Genomic DNA, 13,302 nt, shown 5'->3' with positions numbered 1-13,302 from the left:
TATGTGTTCTCTATCACATACCTTGTCTTTCCTTTTCCTTACAGGACACCTACCTAAGATAACACTTAAGAAAAATGAAAAATACATTTTCTTCCAAACGTATTGTGCCAATACCAAGCCCATGTCTTTTTAATCCTCATAACCACAGTTATTATAATTAATGCATATACTAAATGGCAATACAACTAAATTAGGTGTGCAATATAAAAACACTGAAAAAAAACAACTAAAACTAGACACATAGTTGTGTTGATATCACAAGTGTAGTGTTCTAGTTGGAAGCTAATATTCATTATGAGTTGGTCTAAAGGTTAACAAATATTCATACCAGCAACTCCCAAAAGCCATCACTGCGTGTTGAAGAAGCGAGAAGGGAGTTATCACAGTTAGATACAGTAGGTGGTTGGCGGGAAGAGAAATGAGCAGGAAAAGAGAACTTTAAATGGGTCCGAGGCCTGGTTGGACAGGTGTGTAAAAAACATTGTGACTGGCAGGGACAGCCTGGAAAGGAGCAGTTGATGGCGAGAAAAAGGTGGTCAGGGAGATTGATAGCGCCATCCTCAATCATCATACCCCCCCTATCCAGTGTAAGGGGTATACACAGTATGCCCCGTGCTTTGGGCATAACGTATGGTGTGCTATGTGGGTCCTGGTTGCTGGAGATAAGGGGGTCTCAGCTGACTTGACAGCAGCAAAAGTTTTCCGGGCCTTATTCTTGGCTTCGATGTGTTTTTATAGAAACCTCATAAAACAGTACTTTACTGGAAATCTCACAATAAGTCTTGATTGCTATGGGAAAAAATATCATCCTATGTCTCACACTTTTTAGTATAAGTAAGTATAAGTATAAGACAAAATTTTTTAGAAATTGTAAGATTTTGAGAAGATTTGTGAAATCTATAATACAGTTGCTCAACAATAAAAACTGTGGACCTATCTAGGTCCAAAACATAGTAATACATGGAGAAAAGAAAAAAACTTTACAGCACACAAAAAGCCAACTAAAATTGTTGTTCAGTGTGCAGAAAGGTAAGAGCATCAATCCACACCACATATCGCTTACAAAAAAACTATACTATATACAAGTTACAGTCCTCCTTCTGCTTATATGTACCAGCCACATTTCTCTAACGGGTGCACGCAACTAGTGCAGCAATGCAGATTCTGCTAAATATTATTTTTTATTGCACTGGAATTTTCCATGTCTGTATGATCAACTTCAGCTTATGTTTAAATGGGCGCTTAAAAAAAAAAAAAATGGAGAAATGCATAATCTAATGCATTTTAAATATTACGATGATAACAATCTAATTTTAGCATGATGTGGGTATCCACCTTAATAATGGTTTTAATGATTTCCTCCTTAAAAATATACCATTCTGACATTCCTACACATGTTGATCTTTACTTCCTGTTTCTTTCTCACTGCATTCCACTGGAGTAATTCCCAAGCAGGAGAGCAGATGTTTGGAGCTGGGTCTGACTGAACTGCAGGCTCTCCTAATGTCTGGTCATTCCTAAGAATAATAAACGAGCCATAGAAATGGAAAGTAATGGCATGAATTGGCAGCCGGTTACTGAAAATGAAGCACTTGCATCTAAATACATAATTAATGATGCATGATGTTGGTATGTTTAGCAAATATGCTTCAATTAATGTTGATTTCCTCACCCATATGAACTTTTTCCTAATCTGTTTTTGTCTCTTATTGAGACTAAGGTATTTTGTAATGTGCAGTTGTAATTTTACATTGCAGTGCATTTAGATTTCAGTTTAAAATCTTTGTAGTAGAGAGCTTTTTATGTCCAATCAGACTGTTGCTGAATCTTTCCTCACAAGGCATAAGGTCACATAGAAGTTAGTAGGGAAATTTGTGATCCCAAAAACATTTATTCACCTTATGCAGAACCAGCAATCTTTGTGGTTTCGCCTTAAAAAATAAGAAAAAATTTAAAAAAAGAAAGAAATGCATACTAAAAGTCCCTTATATGTTTACATCACTAATCATTGTTCACTAATAGTGTCCTGAGTTATTATCTTGATGGATACAACTGCGTTTTCTATACTCCAGGTACCAAGGTAAAGAGGGATGGGCACCTGCATCCTATCTGAGAAAGGATAAAGATGATCTGCAGTGCAGAAAGAAAAACTTAGCAGGTCCTGTGGAGATTATTGGAAATATAATGGAAATCAGCAACCTCCTTAATAAGAAACCTAATGAGAAGGATAGCCAGGGGTGCAGTGAAGGAGAGGAGCATCACATTACCAAGAAGGAGATCAGTCTGCCAATCCTCTGCAATGACTCCAATGGAAACTCCATGATGACTTCTGAGAAAATAAACATCAAGACCACTCCAGGATCTCCTGCCGTGGCGAGGATTGCTCCCCAGCGATCTGAAATAAGTATGCAAAAGAAAAATATAATATATGCTAAGAAACCTAAATTATTTTGAATTTATTATAATAAGCTAGCTTTCTGCACTTGTCTGATTCTGCACATCCACACTAACCTCTTCAGCTACAGTCAATGTGAGTCAAGTCATTCTTAAAGTTCATGTTGTTCTAGTTTCTCATCTTAACCTGCTCCACCTTCTTAGCATTGATTTAGCAAACGTCTAATGTAAACACAGAGCAGGTTCCATAGCCTGGTTGTGCTAAATAGAAAAAAGAGCATCTGTGCTTCTGCTGTGAACTCGGGTCTTAAAATGCTTAAGAGTTTCTATCTTTATATCAGTGATCTATATAGGCTATAATTTAGTTCTTTGATATATAAAGGATATATAAAGCTTCCCTTGAAGTCCTGTTGGTAACCCTCTACCATGAACATAATCGTAGGTTAGATTTAGCTGTACAGGTGGATATCTTTCCAGATAGCCTAAAGTGTAGTATAGTTGCGCGTGCAATGATTGCATGACCGAGGCTTTTACCATATGATATTCATGATGCCCTGTCTAATCAATATCCAGTCATGTATCTTTGAGCAAAAAGCATAAACTGTTCATTATACACACCAGTTCAACACCAAGGCAGTAGAACTCATTTCATTCTGTTCGTCTTTTGCAGGTTCTCCAAATCTGAGAATGAAGCCACCACCTCGGAGAGAATCTAGCTTGGTTGGTTATTCCTCTGTTTTCTTTATTTCAGATTGAGATAATTTTCCAAAAAAATAAGTTAAATGGGATTGACATTCAAATGTGCAATTTTAATAATCCAAAAGCTAATTATAGAGTTTAGTGTAAGTGATATGGCTGAAATGCACCGTTATTTGTGATACGGGAAAAAACGCAAAGGCTTGTTCTTTGCTTCACAAGTCTGGAAAAAATTTAATGAAACTAGGATGGTATGAGTCTGGTAAGAAACACAAAGAGCTGTGTGTTATGACAGCTCTTTGTGCAATTAAGATTATTTGTGCATGGTATAATGTTGATAGGTCAAGTTTGCATGGCTAACTTGAAGTAAATTCTAAATTTTAAAATACCATATTCATCAGGCATTTTAATGAAAGAGAATGGGCTTTAAAAGTATCCAGAGTGTTTTAACGCATAGTGTCACCTACTGTTTGGAAGTGTTGTATGAAATTGCTTTAAATGGGGTTAAATCAGCAGCTGGAGACAGGAGCCTTTCTACCTCTTCAGGTAGCAGTCTTTCATTAATATTGGTCCTATAAACTTTAGTAAAAAAAATACATCGATACCCAACCCTTATGATGTTGAGAGGTTTTGAAATACCAACACTTCCAGTCCTTAGATACTGCTATCTGCTGACCCAAACATTGCTTGAAAAAAAAAGCATAGCTCAGCCAATAATTTACTTTAAAATGTTTGAAGCAATGGTTGAACAAAAATCAATCAGTGGTTTTGGATATTTTGCTACTAGGTCCAATGCCTGTCTGTATTTACTCTAAACATTACAATCTTCATATTGATACATTCACAACTAAAATCATGATCCTAAGTGAATATACTTCTCTCATGTTACTTTCTTCTTTTTATTGTTTCCCTTGGGGCATGTGTGCTATCATCACTTTTTTTAAAAGGTTTTTCTGGGTTAGAGGTTACAGCTGTGAACAATTTCAAATTTGGTGTTTTAGAGTTAGATTGTAGTGTAAGCCACAATGCACTAGTGATAACTGCACACTGACAACAATTACATTTTGTACATACCTTGCCCTAGACATGTCTTTGTATGATAGATCATGATGCTTTCTTTTCCACAGGGATTCCAGTTGCCGAAACCACCTGAACCACCATCAGTAGAAGTGGAATATTACACCATTGCAGAGTTCCAGTCCTGTATATCTGATGGGATCAGTTTCCATGGAGGTCAAAAGGCCGATGTAAGCATTTCTTATTTTTGTGTTGTACTTTATAACCTTATTTACAATAGGTCTTGTGATCCCTAAATGTGTCCGCATACCAGAACCAAAGTGCTTACAGACAGATGAATAGTTAGGTCATTCTTTCCTTTAAAATACAGAGTATTTGCTGATAGGTTTTAAAAAAATAAAACCACCACCAGTAAACTGGTTTGAAAAAGCAGTGCAAACATAGTCACTGATTTTTTTTTTTAATAAGCTCTTTTTCAGGGACTTATTGTTATTTATATAAAACTGAATTTACAAAGGACACTGTATACAAGATAGTTATTGGGTATATGCTTGATTTTGATGTTGACTATTTGTTGTGTCACACATCACATGAAGTAAACCTATTGTTCAGTGTCATCATTATACCCCCATGGACCCTTAAAAGCAGTATGTAAACATAGTAGACATAGTATGTAAACATAGAGAAATGTTTGCATAAGTTTCTAAATGGTGCAAATTTAGTAGATTCCTGTTTTAATATTAAGTGTGTTTGATGTTTCTTTCCTACTGTCATGAATTTATTATATTAAAGAAATATAGCAATGTTGCATGTTTTTTTTTTTCATGTCAGATGCCTATTAAAATACTTAAACCATCTATTGCAATTTATGTTTGCCTTTGGGTGAACTGGTCAAAAGACACAATTTGTGGAAACTATCATCAATTATTATGAGTGCCTGATGTTATTTTCCCTGACTATTTGTAGGTTATTGAAAAGAATTCTGGTGGCTGGTGGTATGTCCAGATTGGTGAAAAAGAAGGATGGGCACCCTCCTCCTATATCGACAAAAGAAAGAAACCAAATCTAAGTCGAAGGACTAGCACTTTGACAAGACCCAAAGTTCCACCACCTGCCCCACCCACAAAACCAAAAGAAACGGAAGAAGTTTCAGCCACTAGTCTTGGCTGTACTGGGGACTCTAAAGACTCTCCTTTAAAACAAAAATATGAAGAACCAGAATATGATGTTCCAGCATTTGGTTTTGATGTAGAGTCTGCTGGAAATGATTCAATTTCACAAACACATTTTGAGGATGAAATTGTTGAAAGTATGTTTCAGCCTTCAAAGCCTTCTCCTGTGTTGTCACTTCAGAGACCCAAGTTTAAGGTTGGGGAGTCATATGAAGATGTGACTAATGAGGAAGAAACCATTTATGAAAATGAAGGATTCCGTTCTTACGTAGATGACTCTGCATCAAATAAGGAGTCAAGTGGAGATTCTGATTCACAGAGAAGCTCCATGTTGATTCAAAGAAGTTCACCTACTGCAACCACTTCAAGACCACCACTTCTAAAATATAAACTAGAAAGAAATGCCCAACAAGAAATGGTAAAAAATGTATCCTTCTCAACAAATGAAGATAAAAAAATAAGGTCTGTTTCAGATGCCAATGTACGTTCAGTGCCAAAGGTTGTAACCAAAAAAGAACCCGAACAAAAACCTGCAATTTTACCAACAACCAAAGCCAAACCATCTGTTAGACCAAAACCTTTCCTAAATAAGGCAGATTCCCAAAGTCAGGAAAAAATGGATATTAGTACATTGCGAAGGCAGCTGAGACCAACTGGACAGCTAAAAAGTGGTCTTAAAGGTTCAAAAAGTGAAGAGTCTGAAAGTCCACCAAAAAGTGCATCTGACAACATTGAAAGCCCACCAAGGAGAAGCTCAGTTGACAGTACACCTGCTTCCCCCATCTCCTTTTTATGCTCTGGTAACAAAGACAAGCCTGAAGAAAAAAATGACAAAAATGTCTACACTGCAACAAGCGGCTATCAAAAAGTCATGGATTCCGAAATTAGTTTTCCTGCTGGGGCAAAAGTGGAAGTTCTGGAGAAACAAGATAGTGGGTGGTGGTTTGTAAGATTCAAAGATTCAGAAGGTTGGGCACCATCTCATTACCTAGAACAAGTGGATAATAAGCAACATGAAACCTCCATTCCTGAGCCAGAATCCACCAAATGTCAAAAAAATGAAAACAAATCCAACAGTCTGGAAAAGATAGAAAAACGAGTTCAAGCACTAAATACTATTAACCAGACCAAGAGAACAACACCTCCAGTTCCTTCTAGGCCACCAGGTGGATTCTCGAAACCTACAGCACCAGGAAGCAATGTTGTAAAGTTAAGAAATGGTGTGAAACAAATTGCTGTAAGACCTCAGTCAGTTTTTGTTTCCCCACCCCCAAAGGAAAACAATCTTTCTTGCCATTTGCGCAGGAATGAATCACTTTCAGCTACTGATCATTTGAGGTCTGTTCGGAGAAATTCTTCCTTTAACACTGTTCGCAATCAAGCCAATGAGTCAAAACTTAAGCTGGCTGATAAAACAGAAGCTGACCCATCACAGTCAGAACAACCGGTCAGGTCTCCACAAAGAAATGGAATCCCAGTGTCAACTGTTCGACCAAAGCCCATTGAGAAATCTCAGTTTATCCACAATAACCTGAAAGATATTTATATCTCCATTGCTGATTATGAAGGAGATGATGAAACTGTTGGCTTTCAAGAAGGCATTTCCATGGAAGTCTTGGAGAAGAACCCAAATGGCTGGTGGTACTGCCATATTCTTGATAGCGTAAAGCCGTTTAAAGGATGGGTGCCTTCAAACTATTTAGAGAAAAAGAACTGATAGTTCTTCGTATTCAAAAATAATTTAAAACTAAAGACATTCTTGGGATATTTTCGTAATTTAAAAAGAAGACTGTGCATTTGTATATGTGGAAATCCAGCTAAAAGGTCTCCCTGATGGTTATTAAGATGGATACCATATTTTTATATGAAACAAGCAGAAAGAAAGATAACCCTTTAGAGGCTTAGACAACACAGGGTATACAATCTGATTTCATTGATCAAGCCTTTGACATAATGTCTGTTTGTGTGCCTTCCCAATGTTATTTGGAACATTAAGAAAATACCACAAAAATATTCAAGATTTTTGGTTAACTCCATCTACAGGTGGAGAATACTTTGTTTGTGCATGTCTTTGGGATAAAGTGCTCTTTGCCAAGCAAGAACATATAGACACTAGGTAGTGTCTGAAAGAATTTTGTAATTTAAAAAGGACTGCAAGACATTTTTATTAAATGTTTGTATTTGATCTTTGTTTTCATATGCCATGTTTTCAATTTTTTTAAATATATATTTATCTGAGTGGCTTAAAGCGTAAGCTCTCTTGACATACAGTTGACCCATATTTAGGTGCTTAGCTTTCCTTTTTTCTTGATTTGTAACACTAGTTCCACCTACTTAAAGGTCATGGATTTTATTTTTACAAAAAATGTTCAATGTGAAGCAAAGCACCTGCTATTTTAAACATGAGTACTTAATCCTATTCACTGAAATGTTCCATTCTTAACACAGGCTGTCATTTTGTGGGCTGGACCAATAATTTTTTTTTTCATAGTCATGATATTACTAGTTAAAGATGAGTTGCTTGTCTAAATGTTTTCAGCTCAAAAATGGCTGCAATTTAAAGAACCACTAAGCCTGAAGAGTTAAAAACGTAGTAACAAAATCCATAATTATATATTTTTTACATAAATTATGAAATCTAAAAATAAGGAAATGACATGACTGGGATGAAACACATTTTGTTTTCTACATGCAACAAGTTTTTGTGTAGTAAGAGGCATGCACCCTTTTTATTCACCTTTGCCAAAAGAAGTTAATTAAAGAAGAGTGATACATGGCAAATCTAAGGACTTTGATGCCAAGAGGCTTAAATAAATCTCGATACCCACAGAGCTCAAAGCTGAACTGTCACTTATTTCGGTCTTACCGTCCCTGTTTTCTGTCACTTTATATATATATATCACTTCATATATGTAAATAATTTTAGAAGCCGATTCAGATAGGTTTAGTGGTTCCTTAAATTTTGCCTATTCCGTGTAATTGCTGTATGCACTACATACCTTTGGTAAAAAACAATGGGAAATCAAATGCATAATAGGAACCCAAGTATCTCCCACCTTATTATTTCAGGCTCTGCAAACATTGTATGTTGTATATACTTATGTTTTAACTATTTTAAGTGTGTTGGTTTTTTTTTTTTGGTTTTTTTTGTGATTTATCAGGAACACATGAAAATGTGGTAAAATAGAACAATGCAAAAAATATTGTTGGGAGATTTGTGGAGGGTAGTTGTGGGGTACCTTTACATATAGGAATATACCCCTTTTACTGTGTATGCCATTCCACAGCAATAGGACACTCCAAGCAGACGGATTCTGTTTGGTAAATGAATTGTTTAATGCATGTGGTGGGGAAGTAAAAATTGTTTTCCAGCCAAAAAGATTATTTGTTATACCTCTCCAACACTATATACAGTTCATGGAGACATCTAGGCTTTCTATTGTTCATATTTAAAGTGTGCACTTAAGGAATAATAATTCAGCATTGGGAATAGTACTTGTTTGCTGATATAATATTTATGTGTACAGTGGCCTCATTGGGTTTGGTTGGCTAATAATTTTAAGCTTATTTGGGTTTTTATCACCTAAAACAAAAAGAACAGTGAGAAATAAAACCTACAGTACAAATATATTTTTTTTATCTGTTTCAAAAACATGGGTGACAAATTATTGGTGAATAAACCTGGATTCACCAAAAAAAAATATACTTAGAGACTTTAACCTAAAAAGTAAACTTGAAAAATAAACTAGAACATCTTGACTAAATAGCTTAAAATAGAGCTTAGGTTCCTAAATATTTCATTTTTTTTTATGTGTGCCTCAATAGGACTAAATATAGAAATCCTGATTGTCTGCTCTATCACACAAGTCCTTGTCACCCTTCTCTGCAATGCCAACCTCATTGTTGGTTACAGAGGCTTACAACATTGCATTGCAGGTTTGCAGAAGTTGGAAATGTAGTGTCGTAGCAAGGCTGCAAGCAGAGCTCTGAACATAATGCTGATATTATAGCTAGGCAGTGCCCATGGAGATTAAAGAAGGTATGTGGCATCTGTTATTGCCTAATATTTACTATAATTAGGTTTTTAAAAATCCAAATAAGCGACGGCTTACTTTAAACCCAAAAATCTGTATGGCTTCATTGATAATGTAAATGCTATGGTGTTTGTAACAGAATTGAGGGGATCTAGGTTGCATTCTTTTAAAAGAAAACTGTGTAGCTTTTGCTATCAAGGAGAAGTAAGGCTTGTTTTGTTTTGTGTTTTTTTTTTTTTTTTTTTTAGAAGTTATTTAGTTTTTTTTTTTTTTTTTTTTTTTTTTTTTTTTTTTTTAAATAATTACATTTCCTAGTTTTAGAAAAGTAATCCATCTTCAACCTGGATTTTATAAGACCAGAGGAAAACATGGAATTCATTATCCTTTACTATTGTATTCTGTGTTTTAAGACTTTCTAGCACCGGGCTGGTCCCGAGTTATAATCTATTATAATATCATTTGTTCCAATTCACTTGTAGCAGGTTTTAATTTAAGAGTGCAATTGATATTAATTTGTATTATTAGCTTCACACTGGCATTTAAACGAATCTGTCTTGAACAACTTCAGCCACCACTGTCCTGAGTTGAGCTACCTGTGGGATCCAAGCAGCAGTAATAACTATTTACACTTTTTTTAGTTACAATGTTAGGATTTGTGTATGATATAAGATCATATATATATTATTATTGTTTAAAGTTATCCTTAAAAAATTTGTAAGTAGATAAAACTGCAGCACTGGCATATAGGGAAATCTTCATTGGATGTTCTTTTAGTTTTAGTTTCCGAAAAGAAACAATCCCTTTTTGAATACAGAATGCAGACAGAAGTAACTGGAAATCATGTAATCATTTTTAAAATGAAAACACAATTTAACCCAAGCTCAGAGTTAAGATTAGGGACATGTCGGCAGTTCCGTGGGTTGTTTTTTTTTTTTTTTTTTTTTTTTTTTTTTTTTTTTTTAGAAGTTATTTAGTTCTGCTGGACAGTATTACATAGACTAATACATAGATTATCTGCTTGAATGCAGTACTAACTAATCATTTTAGTTGTTATTAAAACTATGATTTTTTTATATCAATAATGATAACGAAGTGGTTCATTATTTGAAACTGATGCACTTTAATTTTTTAAGTAAAAGCAGTTTCAAATGAAATGCATTAGAAAAAGTGCAGTCTATACAGTTTATAGGGTTATCTTACAATAATGTTATTTATAATTATTTAAAGATTGTGATGACTTTGGACAATATTTAAAATGAGTCCAAGGCCTGGCAAATATCCCTTAAAAATTTCAATGAACTCAGGAGAAATGTGTAGTTTAGAGGTAATGTAAATGTAGTTATTTCCTTCACTGCCATTGGAGATTTAAATTTTTCGTGTGATAAAAGCAGAGTCCAGTAAGCCATTTTGTTAACCTTTTTGGATTACATACTTGGTCATGTTGCTAAAAGCTGAACATCGCAGCTTTTGTTCTGAAATGATGTACTGTTCTTTGTATATTAGTGGGATTTGGAAATGTTGTAAAATAATTGTGCCACCATCCTGTGCGGAAATACTCTAAACACTTCTGTGGCACTAAATATTTCTGCTTGTACTGTGTTAAACACTCAAATATTTAGGAAACTAGATGTGCGGGTAAAGAGAGAGGTGGAAGGTTCCAGGACTCAGAATTCCCAACCTGGGAATGTACAATTTCAGATTTTGGGCACAGAAGTATATAATACATTCAGAACACCTTTCCTTGTAAAATATGTTAAAAGGAAATACTTCACAGTGTATATTATAAATTATATTAGCAGTACATTTTATAAAACAGAATGCATTTTCCTTTAGATTTGGATATTTTTCACTTTTCATCTAGTCAATATTGTTTCTGGTAGTTTACCTGAAAATGCTTCATTGGTATTGTCTTGCTTTGGTCGGATAGGTGTTAATTTGGGCCTTATTTATTAAAGGACTCCAAGGCTGGAGATGATACAGTGTCATCAGTAAAGCTGGGGGATCCCAGCTGGATCTGGTGTAGGATTCAAAACATTTGTTAGCAATTAGCAAATGACTTTGAAGAAATAAAAAATTCCAGGTTTGCGGGATCACCCAGCTTCACTGATGAAAGTGTATCCTCTCCAGTCTCAGAGAGCTTTAATAAATCAGGCCCATTTTGTTTATCTTGTTCAAAAAATCAGTTGAATCTTCTACTGGAGTGCATCATCTATCCACCTTTTGTTGCTATTAAAAGAGAATCTTACAGTTTGTGTTTATTTTAGATTATTAAGAGCAAAGCAGATTGATAATGACTCTTGCAGCTGAAGATGACTCCTACCCCTAACTGAGTCGGCCAGAGCTGGGAGTTAGGTTGGAGATCTAATATTTAGAATTTCCAAGAAAGAAAAAGTGAACAAGTTAGACCACAACTGTGTGCCCACAAATAAAATTGTTATAGGCTTGCTGAATTTCTAATAAGCAGTTTTTGGGTCAGTCAAAGTTTAGCGTAAAACCTAGCTACGCTAACACGACACTCAAAGTACCCTTCACCCACACCAAGAAAAAAAACTATTATGAATATGTATTGTCACCATTTCTACCATTGGCTACAGTAATAATTTCTTTCCTGAGTGAAATTTTAATCTTAACAACTGAAATGTTTACATTGGAGAACATGTAGATACAGAATGTCACAATGTAAAAGGTTTAGCTTGTGACCATGTTTACAACAAGATAAAGGAAATAAGGTATCTTTAATTGCAATTAGTGTCTAGAGCGAGGAGAAAAATTGAAAAATGTGAATTTTTGCTGTATACTGCAACTTCATGATGAGCACTTCCGAATTGTTATTGAGTGTTATAAAATGCCTGATATAGCTGACTCCTGTAACTTAAATTGTAAGTACACCGTTATACATTTTCTGTCCCTGTTTGTTGTATGTTGCTTTTGATATGTTTAAAACCCCACATTAGTCTTCTTCACTATGGACTTCTGACCCTGAACATTGTATTGCTGGCTGCCATGGGGGAACACATTTGTAAAAACTTAAGTGGCTGTAGCAGTCACTATAATCTGACTAATTCTCAGTCAAAATAACCCCAGTGCAGATCACAGCAGCATTAGGAAAGAGATGTGTACAGGGAAGGGTTTTGTTTAGTATAAACCTGTAGGTGGCCTACAGGTAATTTAAAATATTGCAAAGTAGCATATAAAATGGATCTGGACTGGTAATACAATTATAATTTATTCTGTAAAGTGCAAAGGTGAACTTACACTTTTGAGTTTAAAATTTTACAACTCCTATGTTAACACTATTTTTTTTTTACATTCATTTATTAGAAATTTCATTTTTCCTAAGTAAGGAGAGGTTATTTTTCTGTCAGAGATCTACACTTAGGGGATGTATCAACACTAAATATAAAACTATTCATATAAATTAAAGTGTCTCACAGACATTAAAGGACATCTATCAGAAGAAAAATATTTGTGTCTGCTGTTGCTGGCCTCCTGTAGAAAGTATATTGGTTGTCAAAGGTTTACAGCCCAATTCACACATTTGCATTGCATTGCATTGCATTGAGGTATATTTGTGTTGCCAATCATTCTGAATGGCATCCTAACATTTACTTGTGTGATTTTCTTTTCAACTCTTCTGTACACACAAGTGCTTGTGTACATGCCAACAATGGTAGTGAATGTGCCTCAGTATAGTTCAATTACTGACCCAAAACGAGCATGCAAAATGCAATGTCAGACTTAATTGTAAACTCTGGATCTGCAAACTTTTTCTAGGATGTCGTATCAAAAACTGAGAAAGGATGCAGGACTGTGGGCTTCTAAACAATTTAAATCATTTTTTTTATATGGAGGTCACCATTGGCATTTCACATATTTCTCCCAAGTCCTTATTTTTATTTTTTTTCCATATAAAAGGAAAAATAAAATATTTTTGCAAACATAAATTGCTTTCAAAAATGTTGCAGCCTTCATACATTCATTATTGGTAG

General features: G+C 35.0%; 1 protein-coding gene across 4 annotated transcripts in view; it reads left to right on the top strand.

Annotated features, from left to right (window-relative positions):
* The window catches only part of SH3PXD2A (SH3 and PX domains 2A), a 155,535-nt gene extending 147,146 nt beyond the window's left edge, over nt 1-8,389 (top strand). For all 4 annotated transcript variants that reach the window (XM_072424313.1, XM_072424314.1, XM_072424312.1 and 1 more), the window contains 4 exons: nt 2,073-2,404; nt 3,065-3,114; nt 4,218-4,337; nt 5,074-8,389. In XM_072424313.1, the coding sequence (XP_072280414.1) occupies nt 2,073-2,404; nt 3,065-3,114; nt 4,218-4,337; nt 5,074-6,996 (2,425 nt within the window). In that variant the 3' untranslated portion in view covers nt 6,997-8,389. The remainder of the gene's footprint in view (nt 1-2,072; nt 2,405-3,064; nt 3,115-4,217; nt 4,338-5,073) is intronic.
* Nucleotides 8,390-13,302: the final 4,913 nt, after the last annotated feature.

Source organism: Pyxicephalus adspersus, chromosome 10 (genome assembly GCF_032062135.1).
Source record: "Pyxicephalus adspersus chromosome 10, UCB_Pads_2.0, whole genome shotgun sequence".
Taxonomy (NCBI): Eukaryota; Metazoa; Chordata; class Amphibia; order Anura; family Pyxicephalidae; genus Pyxicephalus; species Pyxicephalus adspersus.
The sequence above is the reverse complement of the archived record's forward strand: the minus strand, read 5'-3'. Positions and strand labels throughout refer to the sequence as shown.